The 17,574-nt window shown below is 41.8% G+C and overlaps 1 protein-coding gene across 16 annotated transcripts in view; it reads right to left on the reverse strand.

The window, feature by feature from the left end:
* Positions 1–350: 350 nt before the first annotated feature.
* ZNF280B (zinc finger protein 280B) overlaps positions 351–17,574 on the reverse strand; it is a 71,618-nt gene continuing 54,394 nt past the window's right edge. For 8 of the 16 annotated variants that reach the window (XM_049866816.1, XM_049866815.1, XM_049866814.1 and 5 more), the window contains exons 2-3: positions 4,894–4,964; positions 351–2,275 (exon numbers count right to left, since the gene is read on the reverse strand). In XM_049866816.1, the coding sequence (XP_049722773.1) occupies positions 483–2,213 (1,731 nt within the window). In that variant the 5' untranslated portion in view covers positions 2,214–2,275; positions 4,894–4,964 and the 3' untranslated portion in view covers positions 351–482. The remainder of the gene's footprint in view (positions 2,276–4,893; positions 4,965–17,574) is intronic. The other 8 variants (XM_049866825.1, XM_049866824.1, XM_049866822.1 and 5 more) reach the window with 1 other exon arrangement.

Genomic DNA, 17,574 nt, shown 5'->3' on the forward strand with positions numbered 1-17,574 from the left:
TGTTCCTCCCTAAGCACTGCATTGCCTGGGCCCCTTCATGCCAAGCTTCTCATCAGCTTCTGGACACCCAGGCTTTCAGAACTAGCTTATCTTGGGCAAGCACAGCAGAGGCACTTCTGGGTGTTCAGGAGCAAACAGGGCCAGGCCTCGCCCCTTAGCAAAGCCATTCCTGTCAGACTAGAGTTAATACTGAAATCTTCGATGCATGGAAAAAGTTGAAAATACAGTTAAGTATTTGAAAAACTCCACAGATTCTATATACAGAAGTAAGAACTTGCAAGCTCAGGCATAACAAAAAATAACCAATACAACTTTTTTTTCCCTCTCTCTCTCTCTCACACAAAAACCTTTTACGTATTAAACCAGATTAAAAAAAAAAAAAAAAAACATGAAAATCAGACAATATATTTTAAAATAACACTTCAGACCAAGAAATGTTGCACATCATGAATTTAAGAAACTCATGAATGATTCATTGGTTTCTATTCATTTGGTGCTATCGACAAATGTGCGCTTTGTGGTTTTCGCTTTATTGGGGCTTTTGACTTGGACTGAAACCCTTGAGATTTACACAAACTAGAATTAATGGGTTTTCCTGGCAATTCTTTTAGACCCAGGGGTGGCAGTTCAGATGAACTCACAGTGATGGATGCTACTCCTGCTGATCCCAGATGAGGAGGTGCTGGCGACACCTGAATAACAACTTTTGTTTCAGGCGGTAATCCTTGTAGTTGCTTAGGCTTCGTAAACATTTGATGACACTGGGTCTTATGCTCCATTTTCTCCTTGAAGGTCAAAAACTGTAGTCGGCATTTGGAACACTGGTGAACGCTCTTTTCCCTGTGCCCCGTATAATGACACATGTAGGGTACTGCAGTTTTGAAAATTTTGAGACAAAATGGACAAAGCAAATTCTTAGTGTTTTCATGGCGGGATCTAAAATGGGTTTCCACGTCAGCAAAGGCCGACGATCTGTAATTGCAAACTTGGCACACATAGGGCATTTCACCTGGCTTGTGTGTGTCCTTCATGTGTTGTAAGAGAGCGTGGTCTGTTTCGAATGACAGCTCGCAGATTTTACAAACCGTGGAGGGGTCCTGGCTGACGTGCACACTTTCGATGTGGCGCTGCAGCTGGAAGGGAGTGAGAAACTGCCGGTTGCAGTGCTGGCAGATGGTGTAGCTGTCCCAGCTGTTACTCCTCTGCCTCTCGAGTTCCAAATGGTGTTTCATGTGGTTCATAAACCTCACGTTCTTTAGAACTTTCAGGCAGCTGAGGCACTTAAAGTTTGTAAAAGTCTTCTCTTCTGGCTGCCCATTTCCTTCACTATGTCCATAGTAGAAGTCAGGAAGTAACACAATCAGGTTTCCTTCCTGGGAATCAAAGGTCTTGTTTTCACTTGCTATTCTTGAAAAGTCTGTTTTTGCCCGTCCCCCGTTTTCTCTATCCAGATTTAAGGTCTTAAAATTGGCACTGTCCTTTGGAAAAGCTGTTGGAAAAGGTGCTCTATTCTGAACACGGCTTAGTGAGGTATAAATATCTTTTGAGGGTATATTTTGCTGCACGTTCCTTGTAGGAGAGATACCTAAGGAGGACAAAGCTAAAGAATGTCCCCCTGGGACTCCATCACTGAGTTTAGGCCTTTTGGGATTTGTGCTGTTCACTTCGGAAGTGGAAAGTTGCTTTGACACACGACGCCCTTCATTCACACCTCCTACAGAAAATGCTGCTCCTCCTGGATGCTGCAATGAACTTGTGAACCTAATCAAAGGAGAGCATAACTCCGAAGCGCTATTAGGCTTGACTTGTGGCGAGTTATTTTTATAATCAGGATTAGACGAGGGCTCAATAATAATAGGACTATCTGTTGATCTCACTTCAGATGGAGAAACTGGTGAGAGAGTCGCCACTTTTGATGCTGGGGTCATATGACTTGAAGGCTGCGAGATACTGCAAGGAGGATCTTGTCTGAGGTGACCATACTTTCTCCTCCGCGAATATGAACCTGGGGTGGCTCTGTTCAAAATGGTTGAAACGACTGGTTTTGATTGTGAAGTGACGCCAACGAAGATCAGCTCAGCATCTTCATTTACATGTTCCACCCCAACAAAGATCAGTTCAGAATCTTCATCATTCACTTGTGTGGTTTCTTTTACGCTTTTCTGTGGTCCCGGCTCTTGTTCTTCCTCACATAGCACAGATGGTTGCTCCATTTTTTTTGCTTGGAGGGTATGGTCACAACAAGTCCCAAGGCTTCCTTTATATAAATCGCCACCTAAGTACAAACACACGACATCAGTAAGTACAGTAAAATGTATTATTTAATTCATATTTTACAGATAAGGATAGTAAGACACAAAAGAGAGTACATGACAGCTTAAAATCTGTCATTACAAAATCAGATCTGTAACTCCAAAATCATTACTTTGCACTACACTGATTATGATTTCTCCTGTTACAAAAAAAAAAAAAAAATTAAAAAGCTACAACATCAAGTCTTCCAGGAAATTTTGCTCTGTTAACCAAGCCCTCCATCAAATCCCTAAAAATGTAATACTATTTTAACTGATTTTTTTTTTTTTTTTTAAAGGCTGGACTAGTAACTTCAATGTAATTATCCTAGCTTGCTTATTTTCCAAACCCTCGGCAAACTAGAAAAATGTCCTTTTTCAGATCAATAAATATTTGAAGAATGCTAAAAACACACAAAAAACCTTCAACAAGCACTAGGAAAAAGAACGAGTATTTTTACACAGGGATCATTGTGCAGTGTTTAAAAACATGGGCTTTGGACTCAGAGAAGACTGAGTTGGAATTCTAAAGCCATCACATACCAGTTGTGTCTTCTTTGGCAAGTTTCAGAACTTTTAAATGTGTTTCTGTATCTAAAAACCCACCAAAATTTCACCAAAAAAGAGGTAAAATTTTGTATTTCCTACACTTAAGGTGTACAGTCAAAATGTTCCCTAGAAGCAAGGATGGCAAAACTTTGTGTTATTTACTTTGGATGTGTTATCAGGAGGGACCAGTCACTGCAGAGGGACATCATGCTTGGTAAAGTAGTGGGTCAGTGAAAAAGAGGAAGACCCTCGATGAGATGAACTGACACATTGGCTGCAACAACGGACTCAAATGTATCAACGACTGTGAGAATGGTGCGTTTCATTCTGCTGTACGCTGGGTTTTTCTGAGTTGGAACCAACCCAACGGCACCCAGTGACAACAATAACAACACACTTTAGGTAACAACTATTTTTTGAAAAGCACCAACTATTCAGTGATACCTTGTTTTGTAGTGGGATCGGAAGAAAAATTCTATTAAACCCATGTATCTCGATTCATATACACAAACTTCATAAATGTTAATGTAGAAAACCAAAACAAACAAAAACAACCCTGTTGCCATTCTGTCAACTCCAACTCAAAGAAAAGAGACATCAAATTCAAAGGATACAGTAAAAGTATCGACACACAATCAATAAATGGCACAATGCAATGTCAACGCATGCCTGACAGAACACATTAAGAGTGAGCTCTCCCGGTAATCTCATCTTGACTCACAACCTGAACTATAATCCATTCTCTGATGTCTAATATCTTTCTCCCTTCAACTCTGACTTCTCCACTAAACTTAACTGCAACAGCATCCTGACTGACTTTCTCATTACCTCCCTCACCCCGCCTCAGTCTCTTCTCCATAAGGCAGGCAGAGTAAGCCTGTTAAACCAAGACAGACTGTATCACTCCTCTGCTCAAAACCCTCCAATGGCTTTCTGATTCACTCAGAGTAGAAGGTCAAGTCCTCCCAAGGGCCTGCAAGACCACTGGCACCCACCCCACATATCACCCTGCAGTAATCATCTCATACTCCTCTCCCTGACCCACTGAGTCTGGTCACACTAATTCCTGGCTGTTTCCAGAATGCACCAAACACTTTTACCATACTTAGGGCCCTTATGAGGACAATGGTGGTTCAGTGGTAAAAGTGTCAGTAGAGGCCTGCATGTTGCTATGATGATGAACAGGTTTCAGCAAAGCTTCCAGACAAAGACAGACTAGAAAGAAAGGCCTGGTGATCTACTTCTGGAAAATCAGTCAGTGAAACCCTCATGGATCACAACAGTGCAATCCACGACAGACTGCAAGGGTGGCCCAGGACCGGGCAGTGTTTTGTCCCACTGTGCGTGCGGTTGCCACAAGCTGACTCTACAGCGGCTAACAAGTGGGCCTTCATAGTTGCTGTTTCCTCTAACACGGATGCTCTGTATGTCCATCCGGCTCTTCCCCGCCTTCACGTGTGTTCCTCTGTTCAAGTCTCCTTTTAAGCAAGGTTCTCAAATATTTGAAAGAACTTCCAACTCAAATTCTGTCTCTCTCATAATTTTTGTTTTCACCTTAAAGCACTTATCACCATCTAACATAAACTTTACTTATTTATCTTGATTCTAGAAAATTGTCTGTCTAGTAGAATGTAAACCCAAAGGACAGGGATTGTTGTTTATTTTGTTCAAACTGCATCAGCAGTACAAAGAACAGAGTCTAGCAAAGCATGGGTACTTAACAAGATTTGTTGAATGAATTAAAAATTAATACATAGTAATTCCCATTAATAAGATTCTTTATATGCTGGACTTCTATCCAGCTCACCTTGGCTGGATTTTTGGCTGCTATTGATGGCACTGGGTGGCTGGGTATCTACGCTGATTAGCTGAATTGCAAGAATCACACGTAAACCTAATACGCTACCGGATGAGCTAATTCAGAACAAGAGTAGCATTAGAGAGAATTTTCTTATCCCTTTCATCTTGGTGTCCAGAGCCCCATCCTTATTGTCTATAATTTACCAGAATCTTGAGATATTAAGGTAGAGAAATAAGACAAGCAAAAACCTACCAGATCTAAGGGGTTAGTTCTCAAAGATCACTTCTTAACCTCCACCAATGAAGATTAACAAGGGCGTAGGCCTGGAAAAAGACAAAGGGAGAGTTTCATTCCAAAGATACCTGAGAGGTCAGGGACAGTGACCCACCACCCAGGTTATTCCTGTGTTTAAACAATGGCACTTTCAGTGGGTTGTTGTTAAATCCACGTGCCAGCTTCTTCCAAACATTACCCCCTTTCCTCTTAACTTCCTGAGGTTAGATTCTATACCACCAGGACTTCACTGGTAAGGAAGCACACCCTCTGCTCTCGCCCCTCCCTCTGTTCATGGAATTACATCTCCTTCAATCTCCTGCACTACCCCATTACACTCTCTCCATTCACATCACTTTTGTCCCCTACTATACCTCCCCTTTCCTCCATTAATCCCATACATTTGCTGTTCTTAGAATGTAATGCCCATTGTGACTGTTAAGGTTGCGTGTCAACTTGGCTAGGCCATGATTCTCAGTGGTTTGGCAGTTATGATGTAGTTTGGCAGTCATATAATGATGTGACCACCTTCATGATGAGATTTGATATAATATGATCACCTCTATAATGGGATCTTCTGTAAGTAGCCAGTCAGCTCAAAGGGTATTTCCTTGACGATGTGGCCTGCATTCAATATAAGTGGTGTCATGGGCTAAATTATGTCCCCCCAAAAATGTGTATTAACTTAGTTAGGCCATGATTCCTAATACTCCATGGTTGTCTTCCATTTTGTGATTGTAATTTTATGTTAAAGAGGATTAGGGTGGGATTGTAACACCACCCTTACCCAAGTCACCTCCCTGTCCAAGGTAAAGGGAGTTTCCCTGGTGTGTGGTCTACACCACCTTTTATCTCTCAAGAGATAAATGGAAAGGGAAGCAAACATAGAGTGGGGGGACCTCATATTACCAAAAAAGCAGCACCAGAAGCAGAGCACGTCCTTTGGACCCAGGGTCCCTGTGCCTGAGAAGCTCCTCGACCCGGGGAAGATTGAGTACAAAGAGCTTCCTCTACAGAGAAAGCAGAGAGAAAGCCTTCCCCTGGAGCCAACCCCCTGAATTTGGACTTTTAGCCTACCTTACTGTGAGAAAATAAATTTCTCTTTGTTAAAGCCATCCACTTGCGGTATTTCTGTTATAGCAGCACCATATAACCAAGACAGGTGGACTTTCTGGCAAGGCTCATGGCTTTTGTTTGCTCTGGATCCTGCAGCTGGCTCCTGTTTGTCTGACCTTTGGTTCTCAGGACCTGAGTTACCAGCTTGCCTGGCATCTTGCCTGCCAATCTGGCATTCATCGATCTTTGCAGCCTGTGACCAAGAGCCCTGCTGTCTGACTTGCTGACCTTAGGTTTGCCAGCCCTGCGGCTATGTGAATCAGGAGAAGCTGCACTGAGACCCAAGGACTTAGGACATTCCAGCCTCTAAAACCGTATGAGCCATTTACTTCATACAAATTTCTCTCTACATATATTTATATGCTTTACTGGTTTTGCTTCTCTAGAGAACCCAGCCAAAGACATTTGGTACTGAGAGCGGTTCTAGAGAAGCAAAATTCTAAGGATGAGTTTTATAAATGGTTCTCAAGTGTGGCTGGTCTTAAAGATGTTGATGACTTTGCCTCCAGTAGTAAAGAAGGCACTGCTAATCCATGACATTGAGATAGATAGGATCAACTGTGCTGGCTGAACAAAAGGCCTGTTAAAAGATTACCATAAGAACCACACCCTGTCAACATGAGATAAGGCTGAAACAACCAGTGAATTACTATCTCCTTCTTAGTGTTTTTTCTAGTCCCTTCCCCCTTTACAGAAGAACAAACTGTGACTGCGGCTTAACCTTCCTTAGCCCTCCGAAGATGGTGATGCACTGCCAAAGATCAGTGTGCTTGCGCTATATCCCATAAGTAATGCCAAGGGCTGCTGAGAGGAGTCCATCTTGAATATCAGCAGGTTCCATCTTGGATCCCAGATGCAGGCAACCTAATTAACATGCACTGCCATCCTGAGAAGTACCCACCCCTTGAAAGAAGCCCACTAAATATTCATTACTCTATTGTCTCCACCGAACCCATATAAGCCCTAGCCTAGCTTCCCTTTTCGAGTCAGTCTTTTGGAGAGGCTTAGATCCTCGCTGAATCCTTTTGCTTGACTCAAGCAAAATAAAACTTGCTGAAGCTAGAGTTTGTCTTTCGCATGTATTCTTACTCAGGAAAAGACAAGGACCCTTTGTGTCAGGTGGGCAATTGGTAACAACATGAGGTAGCGATAGAAATACACAAAACACCACCACCAACATATTAAGTATTGATGAAAAAACGAGGCTCTGGAGGGGGCGGAGCCAAGATGGCGGACTAGGCAGACGCTACCTCGGATCCCTCTTGCAACAAAGACTCGGAAAAACAAGTGAATCGATCACATACATAACAATCTACGAACCCTGAACAACAAACACAGATTTACAGACGGACAACGAACTAATACAGGGAAGCAGCGATTGTTTCCAGAGCCTGGACCCAGCGTACCAGTCAGGTACGGCACAAGCACAGAGAGCTGCTCCACCCCCCTGAACTAACCCCGGGAGGGGGACCAGCCGGTTCCATGGGCGGCGTGGGACGCAGCCGGTAGGAGAAGTCCCTGGGAGGCAGCGACTGGTATTGGAGCGGGGAGAACAGCGTCCCAGCCGGGACACTCGGTCACGGCACAAGCACAGGGAGCTGCTCCACCCATCTGAACTAACCCCGGGAGGAGGCCCAACTGGTTCTCGGAGGCGGCACGGCCACGCGGCTGGAGGGACGAGAAGTCCCCAGGAGGCAGCGACTGATTTTGGAGTCGAGAGTGCATCATCCCAGTAGGGGAGCCTTGACGCTGGGCGTGGGGCTGGAAGCGGAGGATCTGACCGTGACTCCAGCGGGCCAGACCCCCCGGGGGCAATCTCCACACAGCCAGCACACATAGGCGATGCACCCGCGGGAATCTCAGATATAATAGTCATTCCAAGCAAGACAAGCAACTCTGGCTATATTCTGAGGTGCTACTCTCCTATCTCTCTGTTCCCTCCCCCACCCTCCCCAGGCGGCTTCATTAACATCTGAATAGCCTGAGCCAGAGGGAGAACTCTGATAGGGATCTGACTGCATTTTTTTTTTAGCAGATTTTCTGGAAAAACTAGTTTCCCAGTGATGGCTCGGAGACAACAATCCATATCAAGCCACTTAAAGAAGCAGACCATGACAGCTTCTCCAACCCCCCAAACAAAAGAATCAAAATCTTTCCCAAATGAAGATACAATCTTGGAATTATCAGATACAGAATATAAAAAACTAATTTACAGAATGCTTAATGATATCACAAATGAAATTAGGATAACTGCAGAAAAAGCCAAGGAACACACCAATAAAACTGTTGAAGAACTCAAAAAGATTATTCAAGAACATAGTGGAAAAATTAATAAGTTACAAGAATCCATAGAGAGACAACATGTAGAAATCCAAAAGATTAACAATAAAATAACAGAATTAGACAACACACTAGGAAGCCAGAGCAGCAGACTCGAGCAATTAGAATGCAGACTGGGACATCTGGAGGACCAGGGAATCAACACCAACATAGCTGAAAAAAAATCAGATAAAAGAATTAAAAAAAATGAAGAAACCCTAAGAATTATGTGGGACTCTATAAAGAAGGATAACCTGCGGGTGATTGGAGTCCCAGAACAGGGAGGGGGGACAGAAAACACAGAGAAAATAGTTGAAGAACTCCTGACACAAAACTTCCCTGACATCATGAAAGACGAAAGGATATCTATCCAAGATGCTCATCGAACCCCATTTAAGATTGATACAAAAAGAAAAACACCAAGACATATTATCATCAAACTCACCAAAACCAAAGATAAACAGAAAATTTTAAAAGCAGCCAGGGAGAAAAGAAAGGTTTCCTTCAAGGGAGAATCAATAAGAATATGTTCTGACTACTCAGCAGAAACCATGCAGGCAAGAAGGGAATGGGACGACATATACAGAACACTGAAGGAGAAGAACTGCCAACCAAGGATCATATATCCAGCAAAACTCTCTCTCAAATATGAAGGCGAAATTAAGATATTTACAGACAAACACAAGTTTAGAGAATTTGCAAAAACCAAACCAAAGCTACAAGAAATACTGAAGGATATTGTTTGGTCAGAGAACCAATAATATCAGATATCAGCACAACACAAGGTCACAAAACAGAACGTCCTGATATCAACTCAAATAGGGAAAGCACAAAAACAAACAAATTAAGATTAATTAAAAAAAAAAATACACATAACGGGGAATCATGGAAGTCAATAGGTAAAAGATCACAATAATCAAAAAGAGGGACTAAATACAGGAGGCATTGAACTGCCATATGGAGAGTGATACAAGGTGATATAGAACAATACAAGTTAGGTTTTTACTTAGAAAAATAGGGGTAAATAATAAGGTAACCACAAAAAGGTATAACAACTCTATAACTCAAGATAAAAACCAAGAAAAACGTAACGACTCAACTAACATAAAGTCAAGCACTATGAAAATGAGGATCTCACAATTTACTGAGAAAAACGCCTCAGCACAAAAAAGTATGTGGAAAAATGAAATTGTCAACAACACACATAAAAAGGCATCAAAATGACAGCACTAAAAACTTATTTATCTATAATTACACTGAATGTAAATGGACTAAATGCACCAATAAAGAGACAGAGAGTCACAGACTGGATAAAGAAACACGATCCATCTATATGCTGCCTACAAGAGACACACCTTAGACTTAGAGACACAAACAAACTAAAACTCAAAGGATGGAAAAAAGTATATCAAGCAAACAATAAGCAAAAAAGAAGAGGAGTAGCAATATTAATTTCTGACAAAATAGACTTTAGACTTAAATCCACCACAAAGGATAAAGAAGGACACTATATAATGATAAAAGGGACAATTGATCAGGAAGACATAACCATATTAAATATTTATGCACCTAATGACAGGGCTGCAAGATACATAAATCAAATTTTAACAGAATTGAAAAGCCAGATAGATACCTCCACAATTATAGTAGGAGACTTCAACACACCACTTTTGGAGAAGGACAGGACATCCAGTAAGAAGCTCAACAGAGACACGGAAGATCTAATTACAATAATCAACCAACTTGACCTCATTGACTTATACAGAACTCTCCACCCAACTGCTGCAAAGTATACTTTTTTTTCTAGCGCACACGGAACATTCTCTAGAATAGACCACATATTAGGTCATAAAACAAACCTTTGCAGAGTCCAAAACATCGAAATATTACAAAGCATCTTCTCAGACCACAAGGCAATAAAACTAGAAATCAATAACAGAAAAACTAGGGAAAAGAAATCAAATACTTGGAAAATGAACAATACCCTCCTGAAAAAAGACTGGGTTATAGAAGACATAAAGGAGGGAATAAGGAAATTCGTAGAATGCAATGAGAATGAAAATACTTCCTATCAAAACCTCTGGGACACAGCAAAAGCAGTGCTCAGAGGCCAATTTATATTGATAAATGCACACATACAAAAAGAAGAAAGAGCCAAAATCAGAGAATTGTCCCGACAACTTGAACAAATAGAAAGTGAGCAACAAAAGAACCCATCAGGCACCAGAAGAAAACCAATAATAAAAATTAGAGCTGAACTAAATGAATTAGAGAACAGAAAAACAATTGAAAGAATTAACAAAGCCAAAAGCTGGTTCTTTGAAAAAATTAACAAAATTGATAAACCATTGGCTAGACTGACTAAAGAAATACAGGAAAGGAAACAAATAACCCGAATAAGAAACGAGAAGGACCACATCACAACAGAACCAAATGAAATTAAAAGAATCATTTCAGATTACTACGAAAAATTGTACTCTAACAAATTTGAAAACCTAGAAGAAATGGATGAATTCCTGGAAAAACACTACCTACCTAAACTAACACATTCAGAAGTAGAACAACTAAATAGACCCATAACAAAAAAAGAGATTGAAACGGTAATCAAAAAACTCCCAACAAAAAAAAGCCCTGGCCCGGACGGCTTCACTGCAGAGTTCTACCAAACTTTCAGAGAAGAGTTAACACCATTACTACTAAAGGTATTCCAAAGCACAGAAAATGACGGAATACTACCCAACTCATTCTATGAAGCCACCATCTCCCTGATACCAAAACCAGGTAAAGACATTACAAAAAAAGAAAATTATAGACCTATATCCCTCATGAACATTGATGCAAAAATCCTCAACAAAATTCTAGCCAATAGAATCCAACAACACATCAAAAAAATAATTCACCCTGATCAAGTGGGATTTATACCAGGCATGCAAGGCTGGTTTAATATCAGAAAAACCATTAATGTAATCCATCACATAAATAAAACAAAAGACAAAAACCACATGATCTTATCAATTGATGCAGAAAAGGCATTTGACAAAGTCCAACACCCATTTATGATAAAAACTCTTACCAAACTAGGAATTGAAGGAAAATTCCTCAACATAATAAAGGGCATCTATGCAAAGCCAACAGCCAATATCACTCTAAATGGAGAGAACCTGAAAGCATTTCCCTTGAGAACGGGAACCAGACAAGGATGCCCTTTATCACCGCTCTTATTCAACATCGTGTTGGAAGTCTTAGCCAGGGCAATTAGGCTAGACAAAGAAATAAAAGGTATCCGGATTGGCAAGGAAGAAGTAAAGTTATCACTATTTGCAGATGACATGATTATATACACAGAAAACCCTAAGGAATCGTCCAGAAAACTACTGAAACTAATAGAAGAGTTTGGCAGAGTCTCAGGTTATAAAATAAACATACAAAAATCACTTGGATTCCTCTACATCAACAAAAAGAACACCGAAGAGGAAATAACCAGATCAATACCATTCACAGTAGCCCCCAAGAAGATAAGATACTTAGGAATAAATCTTACCAAGGATGTAAAAGACCTATACAAAGAAAACTACAAAGCTCTACTACCAGAAATTCAAAAGGACATACTTAAGTGGAAAAACATACCCTGCTCATGGATAGGAAGACTTAACATAGTAAAAATGTCTATTCTACCAAAAGCCATCTATACATTTAACGCACTTCCGATCCAAATTCCAATGTCATATTTTAAGGGGATAGAGAAACAAATCACCAATTTCATATGGAAGGGAAAGAAGCCCCGGATAAGCAAAGCACTACTGAAAAAGAAGAAGAAAGTGGGAGGCCTCACTCTACCTGACTTCAGAACCTATTATACAGCCACAGTAGTCAAAACAGCCTGGTATTGGTACAACAACAGACACATAGACCAATGGAACAGAATTGAGAACCCAGACATAGATCTATCCACATATGAGCAGCTGATATTTGACAAAGGACCAGTGTCAATTAACTGGGGAAAAGATAGCCTTTTTAACAAATGGTGCTGGCATAACTGGATATCCATTTGCAAAAAAATGAAACAGGACCCATACCTCACACCATGCACAAAAACTAACTCCAAGTGGATCAAAGACCTAAACATAAAGACTAAAACGATAAAGATCATGGAAGAAAAAATTGGGACAACCCTAGGAGCCCTAATACAAGGCATAAACAGAATACAAAACATTACCAAAAATGATGAAGAGAAACCCGATAACTGGGAGCTCCTAAAAATCAAACACCTATGCTCATCTAAAGACTTCTCCAAAAGAGTAAAAAGACCACCTACAGATTGGGAATGAATTTTCAGCTATGACATCTCAGACCAGCGCCTGATCTCTAAAATCTACATGATTCTGTCAAAACTCAACCACAAAAAGACAAACAACCCAATCAAGAAGTGGGCAAAGGATATGAACACACATTTCACTAAAGAAGATATTCAGGCAGCTAACAGATACATGAGAAAATGCTCTCGATCATTAGCCATTAGAGAAATGCAAATTAAAACTACCATGAGATTCCATCTCACACCAGCAAGGCTGGCATTAATCCAAAAAACACAAAATAATAAATGTTGGAGAGGCTGCGGAGAGATTGGAACTCTCATACACTGCTGGTGGGATTGTAAAATGATACAACCACTTTGGAAATCTATCTGGCGTTATCTTAAACAGTTAGAAATAGAACTACCAATACATCCCAGAAATCCCACTCCTGGGAATATACCCTAGAGATACAAGAACCTTCATACAAACAGATATATGCACACCCATGTTTATTGCAGCTCTGTTTACAATAGCAAAAAGTTGGAAGCAACCAAGGTGTCCATCAACGGATGAATGGGTAAATAAATTGTGGTATATTCACACAATGGAATACTACGCATCGATAAAGAACAGTGACGAATCTCTGAAACATTTCATAACATGGAGGAACCTGGAAGGCATTATGCTGAGCGAAATTAGAGGCAAAAGGACAAATATTGTATAAGACCACTATTATAAGATATTGAGAAATAGTAAACCTGAGAAGAACACATACTTTTGTGGTTACGAGGGGGGGAGGGAGGGAGGGTGGGAGAGGGTTTTTTATTGATTAATCAGTAGATAAGAACTGCTTTAGGTGAAGGGAAAGACAACACTCAATACATGGAAGGTCAGCTCAATTGGACTGGACCAAAAGCAGTTTCCGGGATAAAATGAATGCTTCAAAGGCCAGCGGAGCAAGCGCGGGGGTCTGGGGAACATGGTTTGAGGGGACTTCTAAGTCAATTGGCAAAATAATTCTATTATGAAATCATTCTGCATCCCACTTTGAAATGTGGCGTCTGGGGTCTTAAATGCTAACAAGCGGCCATCTAAGATGCAGCAATTGGTCTCAACCCACCTGGAGCAAAGGAAAATGAAGAACACCAAGGCCACACGACAACTAAGAGCCCAAGAGACAGAAAGGGCCACATGAACCAGAGACCTACATCATCCTGAGACCAGAAGAACCAGTTGGTGCCTGGCCACAATCGATGACTGCCCTGACAGGGAGCACAGCAGGGGACCCCTGAGGGAACAGGAGATCAGTGGGATACAGACCCCAAATTCTCATAAAAAGACCAAACTTAATGGTCTGACTGAGACTGGAGGAATCCCGGCGGCCATGCTCCCCAGACCTTCTGTTGACACAGGACAGGAACCATCCCTGAAGGCAACTCATCAGAAATGAAACGGACTGGTCAGCGGGTGGGAGAGAGATGCTGATGAAGAGTGAGCTAATTATATCAGGTGGACACTTGAGATTGTGTTGGCAACTCTTGTCTGGAGGGGGGATGGGAGGATAGAGAGAGAGGGAAGCCGGCAAAATTGTCAAGAAAGGAGAGACTGAAAGGGCTGACTCAAGAGGGGAAGAGCAAGTGGGAGTAGGGAGTGAGATGTATGTAAACTTATATGTGACAGACTGATTGGATTTGTAAACGTTCACTTGAAGCTTAATAAAAGTTATTAAAAAAAAAAAACGAGGCTCTGGGTGATCACATGGTTAATACCTTTCCACAATTTTGTCATAATGAGAAGTATAAGGAAGCTGGTTGGTTCGTCCTCCTTGCACTATACAAAATGGTGAAAGAAAGAGATGAGCTCAGGGCTTCAGAGTCAAAGCTCAAGCGCTGCATAAATGACCTCAAAGTTTCCACTTGTGCCTTGAAAGAAAGCCTTACTTCTTGTAGTAAAAGAGCTGATACTGCCAAAAACCAAATCCAGAATCTTACTGTAAGAGTGGCTGAATTACGACATCAACTTAATCCCCAACCTCAAGTGGTGTCTGAAGTTACTTAGGGCATTATAGGAAGAAATGGGATCCTTAAACTTGGGAATATATGAGCAGATAATCAAGAAGCTGGGGACACTGAGCCCCTAAACGCTGTTGAAATACTCTTGCCAACAGAAACAGCCCTCTCAATCCCAGCTGAGGAGATTACTCCATCTTTGTTTGCTAAACCACCCTCCCCAGCAAAACCATTAGCCCCTTGACCCCCATCTGATGAGATTAACCCAGCTGAGTCTGAAAAGCCTTTGTCTGAATCATTGCCGGTGGCATCACCTGAGGCAGATGCCTTACAAGACAACGCTGAATGTTCTCAAAACACAGCCCCACCACCCATTTTGGCTTCTAGACCTTTAACTACTTTTAAGTCTCAGCAACCCCCAAAAGGAAAAGTACAAAAAGGGACCCAGGAGGAGGCACACACACTCCAAAAGAACTCCTTGACTTTTCTAATATGTACAAACAGAAATCTGGGAATACGGCTGGGAATGGCTATTAAGGGTGTAGGATAATGGTGCAAGGAACATAAAGATGGATCAGTCCGAGTTTATTGATATGGGACTACTAAGCACAGATTCTTCAATGTTTCAGCTCCAGAGAGTAGGAAAGGATGTAATAGTTGATGTGGTTGGGTTGCTGAAGCACAGATTACACAGTGGCCTACACTAAATCAAGGTGAAGTACCAGACCTGCCCTGGTACACTGCAGAAGAAGGTATCTAAGGGCTCAGGGAAATCAGCAGGTTAGAGTAGATTTATCAGGTTTGAACCACAGACCCATACATGTAGTGCCCAGAGGACACACCTTTTACCACAGCACTGAGGAACAAATTTGTGAAGGTAGCCCCAGTATCCTTGAGGAATGCTGTGATTGCTAATTTACGTATGGGAGTTGCCCTAACTGAATTAAGATACCTAACTACAACGGGCCTGATTGAACCTCATGGTAGTAGGCGCAAAGTAACGGCACTCGATCCACAAAGGCGGGTGTGGTTACCATAATGAACAGCAGAGTCAAAGCAGTAATCAGAATAGCCTGACACATATGGAATTATGGTGTTGGCTACTTAGTCATGGTGTCCTATGAGTGAAACAGATAGGAAATCTACTAATTATCTACTTAATCTGTACAAGTGAAAGAATTCTAGGTCAAATGAAAAGCAGTCTAACTCAAATCACCAGAACAGAGAGTCATGCCCCCTCAATCAATTCCCAGGCCTGAGCAAGTTTACAAACCCACGACTCCTTGAATGAAGGGTTGAAGGGGAGGGAGGACTCCACTACAGTGCCAAAAACTTACACCGTTAATCTTTCTCCTAGCCTTCCCAAAGGGATTTACGGCCTTTTACTAGAGTGACTGTTCAATGGGGAAAAGGAAATAATCAGACTTTCTGGGATTACTGGATACTGGCTCTAAACTGACACTAATTCCAGGAAACCCAAAGTGTCACTGTGGGCCACCAATCAGGGTGGGGGCATATGGAGATCAGGTTATTAATGGAGTCTTAGCTCATGTCCATCTCACAGTAAGTCTGGTGGGTCCCTGAATCAATTCCTGTAGTGCTTTGGCCAGTTACAGAATGCATAATTGGGACAGATATACTCATCGACTGGAAGAACCCCCAACACTGGATCCCTGACAAGTGTAGGCGCTATTATAGTAGGAAAGCCAAGTGGAAGCCATTAAAACTGCACCTAAGAAAAAAGTACACCAAAAGTAATACCACACTCCTGGAGATTACTGCCACCATCATGGCCTTGAAGGATGCAGGGGTGGTGATTCCCACTACATCCCCATTCAATTCGCCTATTTGGCTTGTGCAAAAAACAGATGGATTTTGCAGAATGACAGTGGATTATCGTAAACTTAACCAGGCGGTGACCGCAACTGCAGCTGCTGTTTCAGATGTGGTTTCATTGCTTGAGCAAATTAATATATCTGGTATTTGGTATGCAGCTACTCATCTGGCTAATGCCAGGACCACGAGAAGCAGCTTGCCTTCAGCTGGCAAGGCCAGCAATACACCTTTACTCCTCATGGGTATAGCAACTCTCTAGTCCTATGTCATGATTTCATTCCCAGGTACCCTGATTGCCTTTCCCTTCCACAAGATGTCATATTGGTCAATCACATAAATGACATTATGCTGACTGCACCTAGTAAGGGTGAAGTATCAACAACTAGGACTTACTGGTAGAACATTTGTATGCTAGAGTGTGGGAAATTCATCCAACAAAAATTCAGGCATATTGCACGTGAGTAATGCTTTTATGGATCCAGTGGTATAGGGCATGTTGAGATATTCCTTCTAAAGTAAGGGATAAGTTATTGCATTTGGCCCCTCCTACAACTAAAAGGGAGGTGCAACACCTGATAGGCCTCTTTGGATTTTGGAGGCAACATATCCCTCATTGGGGTGTGCTACTCTGGCATCTTTATCAAGTGACTCGAAAATCTGCTAGTTTTCTGTGGGGCCAAGACCAAGAGAAGGCTCTGCAACAGGTTCAGGCTGCCATGCAAGCTGCCCTGCCACCTGGGCCATATGATCCAGCTGATCCAATGATGCCTGAAGTGCCAATGGCAGACAGAGATGCTGTTTGGAGTCTTTGGCAGGCCCCTGTTGGTGAATCACAACACAAACCCTTAGGATTTTGGAGGAAAGCCCTGCCATCTTCTGTAGACAACCACTCTCCTTTTGAGAAAAAGCTTTTGGCTTGTTACTGGGCTTTGGTAGAGACTGAATGCTTAATTATGGGCCACCAAGTCACCATGCTGCTCAAACTGCCCATCATGTACTCAGTGTTGTCTGACCCACAGAGTTAAAAAGACAGACGTGCACAGCAGCACTCCATCATTAAATGGAACTCGTATATATGAGAGTGG

Source organism: Elephas maximus, chromosome 22, assembly GCF_024166365.1.
Source record: "Elephas maximus indicus isolate mEleMax1 chromosome 22, mEleMax1 primary haplotype, whole genome shotgun sequence".
NCBI lineage: Eukaryota > Metazoa > Chordata > Mammalia > Proboscidea > Elephantidae > Elephas > Elephas maximus.